At 40.5% G+C, this 16,901-nt stretch overlaps 1 protein-coding gene across 15 annotated transcripts in view; it reads left to right on the plus strand.

Moving 5' to 3' along the window:
• Window positions 1–16,901, plus strand: part of DOCK9 (dedicator of cytokinesis 9) — a 255,310-nt gene that overhangs the window by 123,357 nt on the left and 115,052 nt on the right. For all 15 annotated transcript variants that reach the window (XM_081127275.1, XM_081127279.1, XM_081127277.1 and 12 more), the window contains exon 3: window positions 16,380–16,469. In XM_081127275.1, the coding sequence (XP_080983401.1) occupies window positions 16,380–16,469 (90 nt within the window). The remainder of the gene's footprint in view (window positions 1–16,379; window positions 16,470–16,901) is intronic.

Below are 16,901 nucleotides of genomic sequence, written 5' to 3' on the forward strand. Positions count from 1 at the left end.
GAATGATGTCTCTTGCCTGTGATTTTGGCAAGAAATTAACATGAGAAGTTAATCAGCTGATTACAAATTGCGGTCCATGTTGACATATTTTTCCTGTAGTGTGCTCCAAGGAAGCTAAAGGTTATCTCAAGTTTCTCTGAGCATGAAGTATGTATTATTCCTGGTATTAATTAGAATAGCAAAGTTATTTCAAGTTTTGCAACCTAGAATGAAAAGTTGTATTTGTAGCCCTGAGATAAAGTTGCTTAAGAAGCAAACAAACCAAAGAAATAAGATATGGTTCATTTAGTTTCATCTTTTATCCCAGAGACAAGGAACCTAGATGTTTAAACAGTTGTAGAATCAAATAATTGAAACTTTGAGAAAAACTCCTTTGTCCTTTCCTCCTGTAGCTGCTTCTCTTGGGATACCAGGCACAAATATTCGAGGAAAAGCTAAGAACTCACTGACATTGTGCTGGCCAAGATTGAATGAGGAAGTGTTATTTTCTGTTTGGGGGAAGTTTTTCCAGAGATTAAGAAGCTTGAGTTTCAGCTTTGATCCCCATCACCGTAATTGTGATAGTCCCGTTTAGATGCCGTTGTTTTCTTGGAGACTCCCATTTTCTAATCAAGTAAGGCTGTTGACACTGTGCTCTCTTGCCAGTTTGTCTGGTTATTTTAATAGCTGTCTAGTTAGCTGAATATGCAAAATGTCTTAGTAGTGTCACAAATTCCTTCTGTCTGTCCCTGTTGGTTTTCTTTTTTGTTTTTTTTTTTAGGAAGTATAGGAATGGAATTGCCATTATATTATTAGAGGCAGAGGGAACAAATTAGATCAGGGGCAAGTACTTTATTTCATATGGAAAAAAGATAGCAAGTAGTGAGCAAAATGCATGCTGGGGCTTGATTTGCAATACTACACCTACTAGTTAAGCAATATTAGTTAACTATTAAAGTAAGAGAATTTTATGTGAAGTTCTGTCAAGTATATTCAGAATAATGTAAGTGTGGATAGTGATGATACATTTGTACGGTTCTTGAGGAGGACATGTGTTGATATTGGTTGGCTCCTTAGGACATCTAAGTGTTACGTGAAATTGAGTCTTGTGGAGAGATTTGTTTGTGGGACATACTTGCTTCAGGGTGGGGGGAAAAATAAAACCTTAGAGACATGAAGTAAATGTGATTTTAAAAGACAAAAGGACAGTTCTCAGCCATTAGAATATTTATGAAGTAACATTTTATCTGCCATGTCCAGAGTCAGGAATGCCATGGCTCACATAGCCCGGAATGCCATGGCTCACATAGCCCTTACTAGTCTACTATACTTTTTTTTTCAGACTCAGACCCTGGTACTTTGGGGTCTGTTCTGTTCTTTCTGTGTCTTGGCTTCATGGTTCTCCTTGCCAACAAAATCTTCTCTTCTTTTCCATTCTTCTAGAGCCATCTCATCCTCTGAGTGGACTTTAAATCCACAGTGATTTTCCCCTCCATTCTCTTATTTCCTCTAATGTTACTGTCTTACACTGTGTACATTAATACCTAAGTACACTGGGCTTTTCACTAATGGCTTCTTAAGCTTCTTGTGTTCGAGTGTCTCCACCATGCTGTGGCCCTGAGGAAGGCTCAGGCACACAGTGCTTGTGCCTCAACAGGCTCCCTCTTGCCCACCTGTCTCCGCATCCACATAGTCTCTTGCACAGTGGCTACTAGAGTCGGGTACTTTCAGCTTCACTTAAAACTAGTAAAATTATTGTTAATGTTAGGTAGTTTTCTTTGATTCGGGAAGTAAATATGAGGACTATTCAGCACAGGTAGAAATACCAGTGACTAGATTTGTAAAATTTTTTGATTTGGTGGAAGTTAGATAACTTCTGAAATAAAAGAATGGAGGTTAAATAGTCTTAAAAGGCATACATCTGGTAGCTAATGAACCTTTATTGAGAACTTACTTTTCCATGGGTAAATTGTAGGTAAACTTCACTGGGCAAGTTAGATAGAGATAACCTTTATGGTCAAAATGTTTTAGATCAAGAAATATAACTTGATTTGTTGCTTAAGAAATGACATATTTATGTGTAATTGAAAGTAATGCCCAGGGATCCTATCAGAGACATAGAATTAGGTGTGGGTCTGGCCATCGATTTCCAATCATCATTCCCCTTCAAGGGAAGTCCTTTACCAGATGTTGCTGCTGCTGGGGACATTCTTGACTGTTGCCATCAATTCACTGAATCTACAGCTGGCTTTTTGAGCTCTTATATCCTGGCTTGTTACATATATAGCTTACTAATGTTTGTGTAGTTATGTAAAGTGATGGAATGTGGAGATGGTAGCAAATGGTTAAAAAAAAAGGATGTTGGGAAGCAATTTATGGATACCATTTATATTTCACAAATATTAGACTTTGATGTGTGATACAAACTAACAAGGGATAGAGTTTATCCGACTTCTGGGGATATATCCAAAATAATTGAAAGTAGGGACTCAAAGAGATATTTATACACCTATGTTCATAGCAGCAGCATTCACAATAGCCAAAAGGTGGAAACAACCCAAGCGTTCATTGATGCGTGAATGGATAACCAAATATGGTAGATGCACACAATAGAATATTATACAGCCTTGAAAAGGAAAGAAATCCTGATACATACCACAGCATGGATAAACCTTGAGGACATTATGCTAAGTGAAATAAAACAGTCAAAAAAAGACAAATATTGTATGATTCCACTTATATGAGGGTCTTAGAATAGTCAAATTTATAGAGGTGGAAAGTAGAATGGTGATTGCCAAGGGCTTGGGGAGAGGGAATGGGGAGGGTTGTTTAATGGGTACACAGTTTCAGTTCTGCAAGGTGAAAAGAGTTCTGTGGATGGACGGTGCTGATGGTTACACAACAATGAACATGCCACTGACCTGTACACTTAAAAATGATTAAGATAGTAAATTTTATGTTATATGGATATTTTAGCACAGTTTTTTGGTTTTTTTAAAGAGCATGTTACAGGATTTCTGTGCTCTGTGGGTGTGAAATTGTTGTCATCATTAAAGCTATGTGTGAAGTCAGGGTGAGGAGAGATTCCTCGGGTGCTCTTTCCACTGGTATTTCATAGTGTATTATCAATGCCAAATCTCTAAGCAAAGGAATTTAAAAGAAGAAATGGGAATATAAAGCAAAGATTATTAAGAATTGGCAATCCTAGACATTTTCACTTTTGAAAATGTTTAGGTACCGGAGAATCCTAGTGTTCTCAGCATTGTATAGAGAAGTGTGGTTAATCCATTTCCCTTTAAATAACATCCTGATTTTTATTTTTCTTATTTCTTTTCCTCTTCTACTTACACGAGACTGATAATGATCTACAAACCACTGACCTGAAAAGGAAGTCAGGCCCCGCTGCTGACAAAGGGTCTGGAAGTCTCTGATCTCATTTCCCATCTGTTTTTTTGAAAAGAATTTTTTTCTATGGGGTTTTGTCCTCACTTTTTATTGTATGCTGCCAAAAAAATAATCTCAATACTTTGTTTTGGACTTCTGGTTGAAAAGTGTTTTGTTATTTTTTTAAAATAAATTCCTCGAAATTTTTATCAGTCAGAATCCAGTGGCTGACAATGTAACTGTCTGTGAACATTGTGGTTTCGGGGATATTCATGTCTAGGACTGTATTTTCCTGAAAAATCTGGATAAGTAATATTTCTGAATTGATATTGGCCAGAACTTCAGGACATGAGCATTTTAATTCTAGTTCAAGTTTAATGCCTTTTACAGAAAACAGGGACAGATCATTCTTTTATGATCAAATATGCTTTGAAAAGAAAAGCTTATTTTTTAAATAGCACTAGTCAGCTGAGTTGAAGAGTGCATTTACTTAGCTTATAGTTTATGGTTATACTACTTGTGCAAAGGGCTCAGCCTTGTGAGATGCTTAGCAGTATAAATATGTATATGCTAGGGTTTCTGCTTTCAACTTGCTCCGGACTTAGGAGAGGAGATAATTAATATTAGTAATAAGTAGAGGAATGTGACCAGTGTCATGACATAGAGTCCCATGAGAATTTATTCTAGTAAGTTTGAGATAGTGGGACATTTGGGCACTGAGAGTCCTATGAGTGTTGGAAATGCAGAAGTCCAGCCTCAGAGAGAAGCCAGGGTTCTTGAGCTGGGCTCACCCCAGAAATGTGAGACAGTAGCCAAAGGGGTTAAGAGCATGAGAGTGCTTATGGGGACTGCATCTTGGGGAGTACCTTCCCTGGGAAGAAGGGAGGTGGGAAGCAAAGACAGAAAGTAAGAATAGAACCAGGACACTTGGGGGTCCTCGAGGGCAGCAAGAGCAGTTTGAGGAAGGCAGGCAGACAGAGCCAGCAGTCAGGCACTGCTGGCTGATGACGTGGGGAGAAAGGTCCTTAGAGTCGGTAACTAGGACATCTCTGCCAATTAAGATATTTTCTAGCCAGGGCTGAAGGAGTGAGTGGGTTCGGCACAGAGATTAGCATTAAATAGTAGGAGAGGGAATGAATCATTTGGCTCGGCAGTAATAGGAGGCTTTTGTGAGGCTTGGGGGAACGTGAGAATGGGCTAAGGAGGGAAGCCCAGGAATGACGAAGAGATTGAAGATACAAAATATTATGAGACTGTGTTTTGAAGCAAGGCGCTTTAGGGGATGGAATTAAAGGTCGTTGGGTGAAGAACTGAGAAAGGAGAGAGTACCATTTCTGAACTGCAAAGAGAGGACTGGGCATTGAGAAATTTAGAGGTGAATTGGACTCAGGCTGGCCCAGTGAGATGCAGCTTGGGGGAGAGTAAGAAGGGGTTTGGAAAGCAGGCTATGGGGGATAGATGGGGAGGTGGGGTAACAGTAATAGTCATCAAATAGCATCCCCACTGCTGTGACCGTGGCCACAGCTCTTACCCTTTCTTGCCTTGGTTAATGCAAGAGCCTCCTATCAAGTCTTTTGGATCCTGTTCTTGCTCCCTTCTAGCCTATCCTAAGAGAGTGGCCAGAGTGATTGTTTAAGTTTAAAAGACAGGTCAGATGGCCTCACTCCTGAGTTCAGACTCCCTCAGTGAAGGCCTTACCATGGCTTGAAGGGCCCGGTGATCATGTGCACCTACTACCTCACTCCCTGCTCTCACCTGCAGCCACACTGGGTCCCACAGAGCAGGAGGGGCTCCTCTGCCACTCGTGCCTTAGGGCCTTTTCTCAGGGTGTTGTTCCCTCTGCCTGGGACATTCTTTACCTAGCTGTCCCTCACCTCCTGCAGACCTTTACCCAGACCTTACCCTCTCAGTGAGGCCCTTTCTACTGCCATACCCTCCGAGCCCCTTTAGCATTCCTGGCCCTCGTTGCCTTGCTGTTTTATTTTTTTCTCTCTGTATCACCTGTCAGCTTCTAACATACTTACTTACATGTTTATTGTTTATTCATGTGAACTCCACATGGATAGAGGAAGAATTAAACCATTAAGCTATCTTGACAGAGATAGCTTAAACAGGTAGATATTTATTTATACTATATTTATAGCAATCATTGAATATCGTTTTTTATTATAACTTATTTGTAACTATGACGGTTCATTTTCTCCCCAAGAAGAAAATAAAATCTCTATGAGAGTAGGAAACCGTAATTGTTGGGTTTTTATTACAAACCATAGTTTTCTGAAAATTCACCTTTGTATTTTCTATAGTCCCTACAACAGGGTTTTATCCCTGGTGGGCATTTACTATGTATTTGAGAAATGGATGGGTTTGGGATCTCGGCACCAGCTACCTTTGAGGTTGTAAGAGCGTATCTCAAGGTGGCAAATCGGGAGTAGAAGAGAGGGAGACACAATATGTATACATGCAAGAACAAAACACAAAAGCCCTTAAGGGAAAAGAAAATCTATGTTTTTGGCCTCAGAATTATGAGATGCCATTTAACGTATTACCAGGTATAAAATCTTATGGGTCCTGCTGCATCCGTACCTTTGCCTTTTTCACCCAGGGTTGCTGCTGAGTGTGCCCTGCCTGAGTTTGTGCAGCCTTGTGTCAGCAGCACCTTGAGCGAGTATGTGAGATCCAGAGGGCACAAATGAAGTTCAGCAAAGGTGTCTGATGTCAGAAGTCCTCAAATCAAGACTCCCCCATCTGCTTAGCATTTTATCTGCAAAGCATATTCTCTGCTCCACTGTGTTTAAAATAAAACTTTGGATGGCATCCCAGGAGCAGAAATGCTGCTCTGAAAAGACCAGCATGGTGGTGGTGCTGGTAAACCATAGGGGGTTTGGGTGAAACCTTACACACGAGTGATGAGGGGCATGTGGGAGAGTGTGCCTTCCTGAAAGGCCTGTTCATTGATGTACTGGAATATGAAAATAGTGGGCATGTTTTAACACGAAGCATATTCACTATGCTAGACGTTCACTCACGGGTATCGTCTCTTTAGCAACTAAAATTGCATTCTAAAGATAGACATACATTGCCATACACAGACAACTAGAAAACAAAAGAATCTATGCTTGCTTATACCTCCCTCGAGGTTGTATTACTGAGTGGAATGCAGATGACTCAGAGGGATGGTAGGTGTTCTGGAGAAAAGGGTTAGTGGCAAGATCTAAGATTCAGTCATGTGACCCTAGATTTTAGCTCCTAGATTTTACTGATCTGGGTGTTTGGGTAAGCAATAAACCCTCCTAAAAGTCACTTTTCTTCATCGGTTATTCAGAGATAACATTTGCCTTAAAATTTGGATTCTCACAGATGGGTGAGAATCCAAAGGGATCCCACCATTCAGGGAAACTCTTTGCATACCCTGGCTGATGTTCTTCAGTTGGCAGGGAGGGAACTGAGGGACTAGGACTTTTATTGCAGCCTTCTTCCTTTCCTCTCGGTAACATTGTTTTATTTTTGAAGATGTTAGTTTTTAATGGCAAAGCCATGTGATGTGGTACAGGCTGAGCCCCTCACTAATGGGGGAGCTGGACCTGCCACTTGTCCCCTGAATGACTGCAAGGCCACTCCTGGTTTTCTGGATAGCCCCCTACTCTCCTCATGTGTGCAGTGGTACTTAAGTGATTAAAAACAAGTTCCTTTGTAATATCAAAACAAACATAAACCAAAAAGTAATCTCTTTTGAAACTGAACATAATGGATGAGTCTGGTCATTCAGCGTTCTGAGCATTGAACTTAGGTAGTTATGGTTTACTGCGTTTGAACAGGCAGTTATAATGTCTAATTGGTGGGTTTGAAAAGATAGCAAAATAAAATTTTTATGACTCTTAAAGGTCTACTGAAAAATTTAAATGTTTGTGACATTTTAGGAAACAGGGCATTATGCAGTTACAGAAGCTCGGTGATGTCTCCCCAGTTGCTGAAACACTGTCTCATTTGGAACCTCAAGTGATCTCACAACTAAATAGAGCAGTCTCCATTTTAAAATCTCGCTGCCATTCACTCAGCAAACGTTTATGTCATGCCAGATGTTATGTCCTGTGTTGGAGAAGCAAAGGTGAATAGTATAGTCGGAGGGTCTCAAGTCTGATAGGAGATATAGGAAGGTTTTTGGGTAATTTCAGCAGAAGACACACATGCTAATTGAGGGCAGTGGCTGCAGGAACCCTGAGGTTGGTATGAGCAGCTCTGCAACCAGGCAGAGGGGTCCATGCATTAGGGAGTCAGAAGTACCCCCCTTGCTGGAGCATTAGAGAAGGGTGGGAGAAGAGTCAGGAAATGTCAGTATGGCTGATCTTGGAAGGTCTAAGGTCATTTTTAAAAAATATATGTTTTTATTGATTTCAGAGAGAGGAAGGGAGAGGGAGAGAGAGATAGAAACATCAATGATGAGAGAGAGTCATTGATCGGCTGCCTCCTGCATTTTCCCTACTGGGGATCCATCCCCAAACCCAGGCATGTGCCCTGACCGGAGTATAACTGTGACCTCCTAGTTCATAGGTCGATGCTCAACCACTGAGCCATGCCAGCCGGGCAGGAAGGCCTTAGGTCTTGCTGAGGAGTTTTGACTTTGTTCTGGTGTCAGTGAGGAGTCATTGAAAGAATTTAATCTGAGGCATGATGCTATCAGGTCAGAATTTTAGAAAGATGACTGATAGCTGTGCAGAGAATGGAGAAGAGGGATGATGGAAGGAAGGTGGGCATACCAGTCAGGGAGGGTGCTGCACTGAGGTTCATACAAGAGCACCCTCATTCTGTGCATTGTCATGGGGATGTACAGCAAGGAAAGTCATTGACCTCACAGGGTGACACTGTTGAGTGAACAGAGAAAGGCAGTTAAAGATGGAAGCTTTGGGATCATCCAGGAGCTAGAGAAGAGGGGCTGTTAAGAAGAAATAGCCTTGCACATAATCAAGGCTCAGCCTTTGTATTATTTTAATTTGTTCTTTGGGAGTTGTTTTCATTAGATCCCTTCAGAAACCTAAATAGAATTCCTTCTCCAGACTCTTTTCTCATGCTTTGTCCATCTTCTTAATTATTAGTGAATTAAACATTGAAAATTCTCAGGGAACTGTATCCCTGAAAATGGAAGTGCCTGATCTTAATAGAACATGTTGGTCAGCAACCAAGACATGATCTGGCAATGAGTTGTGGGGAACGCCCTGTGTGGATTGCAATTTCTAGCCTGGTTTGGGACTACATCCTCTCGAAAGCAAGTCATCTGCCCTGAAAGAAACACATCTGCCAGATATTTGGAAAGGCTTCATTACTGCTGTGCTCCGTAAGTTGCAGTCATGTTTCATACAGCCCTGGATACAAAGCATTTAATGTACAGGCAAAGGCAGCTGGGGGTGTATCCAGCAGACATGAAAGGGACCTAAGTCCATAGACATGGGAGGCACCTGTGGTTTGGCTCAGACCTAGAGACGAAAGGAAGGAGGCACTGGGAGCCATCTATCTAACAGGGAGTAGTTGACAATCTGAGATAACTTTAGAACATTGAAGTGGACACTATCCACTTGGCCCAATTGAGCACAGTAAAAATTCAACTCAGAGCTTAATGCTTAGTGAGGGAGATGGGCCAGGCGTGAGGGAAGCCTGCCTGAAGAGCTGTCAGTCTCATCTAGACCGCCTGGATCCCCTCCTCTCATTTCACTGAGCTCTGGGCCCTCCCTACCCCCACTGCAAGGTTGCCCTTCTTCTGACAGATTAAAGGACTCTTTCTCTGACAGATGCATCAAGCTCTCAGAGGTTTGAAGGGATAGTGCTATTAAATAAATTAAACACAAAAATAAACATTAGTACAGATGTTTTACGTGGAATTACAAACAGGATGGGTTGACTGCTAAATGAAGATAGTCTGTGTTTTAGCCTAAGAGTAGCTCAGAGTTGACCAGGCTCTGAGATCTGGTGGGTTTCCCTGTCCAGCAGGTCAGCAGAATGGCTCTCAGACCCTCTTCTCTGACTTCAGGCCATCTGTATCTTAGAGGTAACACAGCAGGTACCTAGGAAATTTCCCTTCAGTCTGTCTGTTCTGCAGCCATGCGGCTACTGGCCAGTTAGAAGAGAACCCTCTTCCTTCATCTAACTCAGTGTTCTGTTTAGGACACCCTGAAAGCCATCTCTTCCTGTTGAAAGCCTGCACTCCCTTCTGGGCTGCCTGTGATGTTTGTTTTTCTGTCTAAGGCAGGACACTCCCAGCCCTGTGCTCCTTTGAACAGGAGAAACGGGGAGACAGTCTGTGGTGGATCCACACAGCTGGCTCAGGTTGCAGCCCACCCACTTCTCTGGAATATTGTCTTTAGCTCATTGTTCGTGTGGTCCCAGAAGAAGGCTGATCCATTGTTTCAGTCTCTTAATTAAAACCCTATAAAATAAGATATTTTAAACACCCAGTGGATATGCATACTTCCCACCAGGAATTAAGAGGGCTGTTTTGTTATAGTTTCATGCTCATTGTAAAATGATTAATAAAAAAATCCAGTGCCGTATGGGTTGGCAGGGTTAGAAAAATAAAGAAATGATTACACAAAAGCATGTCTTTGTTATTAACACTCACGCCTCTATTTATTTAAGTCGACATAGTGAGTCTTCCCTCCTTTTAATCCGACAATTCCTTTCATTAAACAAAATAAACAAAATCAAAGCAGATACAGTATTAATTTTTTTCCTGGACGTCTTTTATGTTTTAGTGTCTCACTGAGCAGTTCATAGCACTCACATAAACCATTTGAGACAGACTTAGAATTCCATGTTCACAGAACTGTGGAATTTTTAAACTGCAAAGGAAACCTGGAAATCCTAAAAACCTCTTTATTTTATGGATGTGGAAAGTTAAAGCTTTCCCCCAAGATCACACAGCTAATTAGAGGCAGAGCTCAGATGAGAACTCAGGTTTCCTGGCTCTCAATTCAAACCCCTTTCCAATATCACATCTCAAATTCTTCCATAGGAAGTTTAATTAAATTATGCGCTTCACATTGCTTGTGGTTTGAAACACGAGCTTCTCCGTATCCCTGCCTCAGGGGGGTCAAGGTGGTGTGTTGGCCGGCACTGATGGGAGGAAGACAGAGCCCTGACCAGGTTGGGGTCAGGCATTTTGACAGTAGAGAGGGATTCCAAGGTGAAGCTGAAGAAACAGGGTCAAAGCAGACCATCAGGGAGGGGAAATGAGTGATGAAGAAGAGGGGAAGGAAACGCCAGGAAGCCCCAGGGTTGGCCCCAGGTGCAGAGACCTGACACCCCTCTCTGTATGTTCCCTTTAGAAAATGGCCCATGGCTCTGCCTCTCTAGGCTAAGCATCCAGATGTGGCTCATAGCCAATGAAATGATCTCAGTTTTTGGAGGCAGTCCTTTGAACCAAGAGAACATAAAAGTTTTTAAAATAAAAAAAGGATCTATTGGAAATTTGTTATTCCAAACTAGATTTGCAGATTGTTGTAAATTTTACTCTTCATATTGTGGTCTGAGGGGACAGCTCTTTACTTCTTCATCTCATTCCATTGGGAAAAAAGTCACATACAGGCTTACCTGGGGCTCTCAGGTGTTCGTGCATCATTATATCAGCCCTCTTGGGGGGGACTTCACCTCTTCCTTTCTCTTCTTTAGCAGTTCAGTTTTCCTTTTCAACTACTCCTATTATTTTGTGGAACTCCTCATAAGACTCCTGCCCATACTTGTCCAAGGTAATTAAGGATTCTATGTGTCAAAGACTACCAGTGTTTAACCTAAGTAATAGTACTGACCAGAAATAGACTATGCTTTTAGATTATTGTAGTAGCTAGAAGATAGATGGCTTTTAATTTTAAATTGTTTTATGACCTAAGATTTATATCCCAATGGTTGTCTGAGATGCTAGCTATGCTTAGATTTAATTTTCAGGCCTTATCACACTTCATAATGTGAAATGTTTTTCCCTCTTCCTTGCAAATGTAGAAAGTTACTTAGTTAGAAGCTACTAAGCTTTCTTAGTAGAATGGAAATAGTTAATTTCCAAATATAAAAATGGGATCAATATTCTTTGAATGTCCAACTTTGATACTGATTACATATGAAGTGGACACAGACCCATCTTTTAGCAGGAATGTATTTTTTAACTGATAGAAAAGTAGAAAAAGAATGCCATAACCATGAAAAAGAAAATTAAGCTAATTTTTAGAAGGGCTTTGATATTCATTGAGTATAAATTTCCTGGTATTGAATTGAACTCTGTTATAAGCCAGATAAATAGAACTACAGAAATTTAATGTGAATTAATTTGGCATACAGTCGACTATTACCCGAGAGTTGACTATTACCCCAATGTGACTTTTAATACATAAAATCTATGGAGAAATTAAAATAGAGCATCACTTTTGCTATAGCCTTCCCTTGTCAATTTTCATAATGGACCAGAGAACTTTTGTAATAATAGAAAAAAAAATGCAAGTAATGGATGATTAGTGGTAGGTTCCTATTTCTTTCTCCATTGTTTATTTTACTTATTCATTTATTAAGTACTTGGCACAGAGGTACAAATAGAAAGATGCAACTTCTGCCCCCAAAGGAATCAGCATCTGATAGGGCAAAGAAGGATGTGCCTGCAGGAGAATTTTGGATAATGGATTCAGAGTATGACAAGCTATCAGACAGGGTCTCATGGGACATGGTTTAAAAGGTCGTCATGACCCAGCTGGGCGTGGCTCAGCGGTTGAGCAACGACCTATGATCCAAGAGACTGCGGTTCAATTCCTGGTCAGGGCACATGCCGGGTTGCGGGCTCGATCCCCAGTCGGGGTGTATGCAGGAGGCAGCCCATCAATGACTCTCTCATCATTGATGTTCCTGTCTCTCTCTCCTTCTCCCTTCCTTTCTCTGAAATCAATAAAGATATTAAAAAAAAAAAAAAAAAAAAAGATTGTCGTGGTCTAGGGTCAGTTTTTTACTTTGCAAGTCCAAAGACAGGGTTTGGTCAATATAACCAGAGTTATTTGGCCTCAGGAGAACTGACTTATAGTAGCCAAGCCCACAATAGAATAAACCAGAATACCATTTGATAATGTGCATTCAGAACTAGAATTAATAAGAAGATCAGGAGACATTCATTGGCTGTGCATTCTCTCTAACTAGCAAAATCTAAGTGGGGAATCACATTATAAACAAGTGGATTGTTGAGACTGCATTCAGAGCAAAGGCAATGAGTGGAAGACCTTGGCAAATGGTGATGTTAAACTGTGACTTCTCATTGGTGCCAAGTCTGGTTAGTCCCCCAGTGGATCCCAGACTGATGGATCCCAGCCTTTCCTTTTAAGGATACTGAGAAAAGTGCTCTGGTCATGCAAGTCCCCCCTTTTTTTTTCTTTGGCCCATTCTTTCCCCAGACGAATTAAAACCACTGACTAGCCTGTGGGTTGGTGGGGTTTTAGTGTTGTTTAATTCAGATTTAATTAGAGTTCTGGGAAGTTTTTACTTTGACATAGAATGCATTTTCAGTTCTAGGATTTAATGTGTTTATTTCTTCTATGTGTATGTGTGTGCGTGCGTGCACCCAAAGAGCTAATCTCATTTACTGTGTCTTGATATCGCTCATTTAACTTTCTGAGGGTAAGCTTCTCTCCAGGTTTCAAGTGTATTTAGTACTTGTACTGAATACACTTGTACTCATTCTATACAATTCAGCTTAAGCATCTTTGCCTCAGGACACACCTTCTTGATGTCTTCTCTTCCCTGTCAGATTTTGACTCTCCTACTCTTTCCTCTCTTATCAGCCCGTGTGTCTGTGTTCTTTTCTCTCATATCCTTCTGTAGTATTTATTATATTCTAATAATTTATTTCCTTGTCTTCCTCTGTCATCAGCCTATAAACTCTGTAAGAACTATATTTTACTTAATGTTGTGTCTCCAATGTCTGTTGGTAGAAAGTAGGAACCCAGTAGAGGTTAGGGAGGGAGGAAGGATGGGTAGAGGGATGGAGTAATATTTATACTAAGCCCTTAAGTGATCAGTAGACTGTTCTTTGGGAAGAGAAGCCACTAACGTCCCTTATCAAGGTCTAACAGTCATTTTTCTCTTACTTGAGTGCTCTTAAGATACTGACTGAATAGATGGTGAGTGTGGAAACCAGATTGTAGCTTAGTATGTAACCTCAATACTTCTGTCCTGGTGTTGTACTGTGATTAGCATTTGTAAGACATTTTCATGAAAATGGCAATATTTCCAGTATTTTAATTAGGAGATGGTTCCTAGTCTCTTAGTCTTGTTACAGTTACCTATTGGTGTGAATAACAAATCTCCCCAAAGCCTAGTAAGACAACAATTTATTGTTTCTCACAATTCTGAAATCTGGTTGAGGCTAAGTCAGGTAGTTCTGCTTTATTTAGCGTCTACATGGGCTGGGATGTCCAAGATGACTTCTTCACTCACATTGAGGTACCTCAGCCAGGATGGCTAGAACCAATGGGAGGTTGGTGGGGCATCTTTCTATATATGGCCTCTCCATATGACTAGCTTGGACTTCTTCACAGCATAGTGGCCTCAAGGTGGTAGATCTTTTAATGTGCTGGTTGTCCTCCAAAAAGGAAGAATCAGAAGCTGCCAGTTCTAAAGACTAGGTTTGGAACTGGTACAGTGTCACTTCTACCTCATTTTATTGGAGGAAGGCAGCCCAGATTCAAGGGGAGGGGAAATAGGCTCCTCCTTTTGGTGTGATGGACAGTATGCACTTATAGGAAAGGATAGGAGGCACCTAAAAATGAGGATCTAAAACAGATACGTACAAAAAGAACTGTACATAAAAATAACATTTAAGCTAGATATATATACTAAAGAATCATGTCTAATTTAAGTGACTGGTTTTAAAGAAGTGTACTAAGTTTATTTGAAAGAAATCTCTGGGGGAATAAAGGGGATCTGTGTAGTCAGAAAACTAAGCTTTATCAAAATCAGAGTTAGGATGCTCAGTAATGGAGTCAAACCTAGTATTCTGGTATTGGTGGATGACTGGTTTAATTATGTTTAGTGCTCTCTTATTTGTTAAAAGTCAAGTCTCTAATGATTTTTGCTTTCCTTTTAAAGTGAGAGCATAATAGCACTTTGATCCATGAGAATCAGAAATACTCATTTCCTATTATTTTTCTCACCTTAAAGGGGTGCTTAGAAAAGTGTCACATAATTAAAGTTTCTTGAGTTGGTAATTCACTGGGAAAATTTTGTAATACTGTTCTCTCGTCTTAGTCTTGTGATGGGAAGTGGACTATTACCCTAATAGTCGTATTTCTTAACCTGAGCCATTTCCTGAACATTGTGAAAGTATAATCATTAGTTTCAAAAAATCTCGATAAACCCAAATGATTAAGATAAGGACACAATAAATGGGGATATTAAAAAGCATACACAATTTCTTAAGCAATTCCCCTTGCTAATATTATACCTGATTCTTTTCTTTAAATATGTTTTTATTGATTTCACATAGAAACATCAATGATGAGAGTCATTGATCAACTGCCTCCTGCAGGCCCCCTTCTGGGGATCGAGCCCGGAACCCAGGCATGTGCCTTGACCGGGAATTGACCTCCTGGTTCATGGATCGACTCTCAACCACTGAGTCACACTGGCCAGACTATACATGATTCTTAACAGTTTTGAGTGTCTTATAATTTATGTGTTCCTTTGAAGCTTTTTAAATATATTGTGCCTCTTTAAAGCTTACTGTCACATATCTCTATGGCATTTCATGGGAATGGGTGTGTAATGAGAGTCACCCTTTGTTTGAGGTATTTGCAAAGAAACCAGGAAACCTAGGGTCTTAAAAGCCCTCTTGGAGGCTGAATGAATGAATAATTTACCTGTGAAGGACTTTGGTAGAGAATGGAGTTCCTTACTTTCCTTCCTGTAGAATAAGGGAGCCTTATTCTAAAAACAGGAGGTAAGATTAATTTCAAAGATGGACACAGTGCAAGAAAAGAGTGAATATAGGTGAGGCAGACACAGCACAGAGAGAATGTGGGCAGGAAAAAACATTAAGTTACACAAAATACATTATATGCCCTGAGGTGAGGTGGGGAAGGGATCACAAATTTGACCCAAAGCTGCTTGTAACCAAAGGAAGAAGAGAAACAGCTGGGACAGGTGCTGGGAGATCCCAGTTTAGTCATTAGCCACGAAGAGCCAACAGGGTAGATTGTGTTAGCAAAATGTTTTCATGTATGCTGTTTTATGGTCTGTTAATAGTTCCAAGGATTAGAGACCATGGGAGAAGAAATCTAGAACATTCCTTTCTGAAACCTGAGGCTCAGTTTCCTCATACTGACATTACTATTTCTTCTAAACAATGTTAATTGGGGTAGGTGGGGTAGAAGTCATGAGGCATGTTATTATTTAAAGTAAACATTTACGCCTCATGAAACAAGAATAGTTCTAAGGTTCATAGGAGGGGAGGCAGAATTCACAATTCATAGATTGTCAGCAAATATTGATTAAGGACCTTCTACCTGTCTGGTTACCTTGTTCTTAGGCACTGGAGATGTGGCAGTGAACACAGACGTAAAGGGCACTTAAGAGATGGATGGTAGTGATGTTTGCACAGCAGTGTAAGTGTACAATGACACTGGACTGTGCACTTAAAGATGGTTAAAACTATAAATTTTGTGTAATATCTATTTTATCACAATAAAAAAAGACAGGGCAAGTAAAAAACAGTGTAATGAGACTAGGTCAAGTACCTTGGGGGTTAGGGACTCTCTGAATGGGCCTCTACCTTGCCTAAAGGGAGTAGAAGGGCTCCCTGGAGGGGTCACTGGGCCCCTGATCTGGAAAGAAGCAGAGGCCATTGCCCTGCATGACTTTTGAACTTTAGGGTATCAGGTGGGATCTGCTGTGTGTGACCTAAGGAGGAAGGTGGTCAATACTGAAGTGACTGTCCATGCCAGGCCTGGCTGGCCCCTTCCTTCTTCTCCTAACCAAGTCCTTGCTGGTGCTTTCCTTCACAGACTGCCATTCTGAGACGACAGGGTCGATACTGGTGTTCCACAGTTCCTGCAAACGCACAAGAGGAGGCGCAGAGCTTATTTGTGACAGAGGTAATATGGTCCTTCTACAGTAATTTATATATTATTTTAAAATCATTATTTTCTAATGCCTCCCCCCCCCCTTTTCTTTAAATTTTAATGATGTTTTCAAGAAATGTCAGAGAGGTAATTATTTTTTTTTTTTATAATGGAAGTTAAAATCAGAGAATAACATGAGGTTTTCAGAATTTGAAACTTAGAAATTTCAACAGGGGATCATTTTTGATGACAAAACATGAATTTTGCAGAACTTCTACAATAAAGGGCAACTTTTCAATGAACTCATTAGGTGTAATGTCTGAGGCTTCATCACTGATATTTTTTTAATGGAGACTCAGTGCACACATTTATATATTGATTGACACTATTTACATGTTTATACTTGGAACTTACTTTCAAGACCAGTTCAATATTTATGAAGTGGCAGGTGAAAATGAGCTGAGC

This window comes from Miniopterus schreibersii (genome assembly GCF_964146895.1).
Source record: "Miniopterus schreibersii genome assembly, chromosome: 2".
NCBI classification, from domain to species: domain Eukaryota; kingdom Metazoa; phylum Chordata; class Mammalia; order Chiroptera; family Miniopteridae; genus Miniopterus; species Miniopterus schreibersii.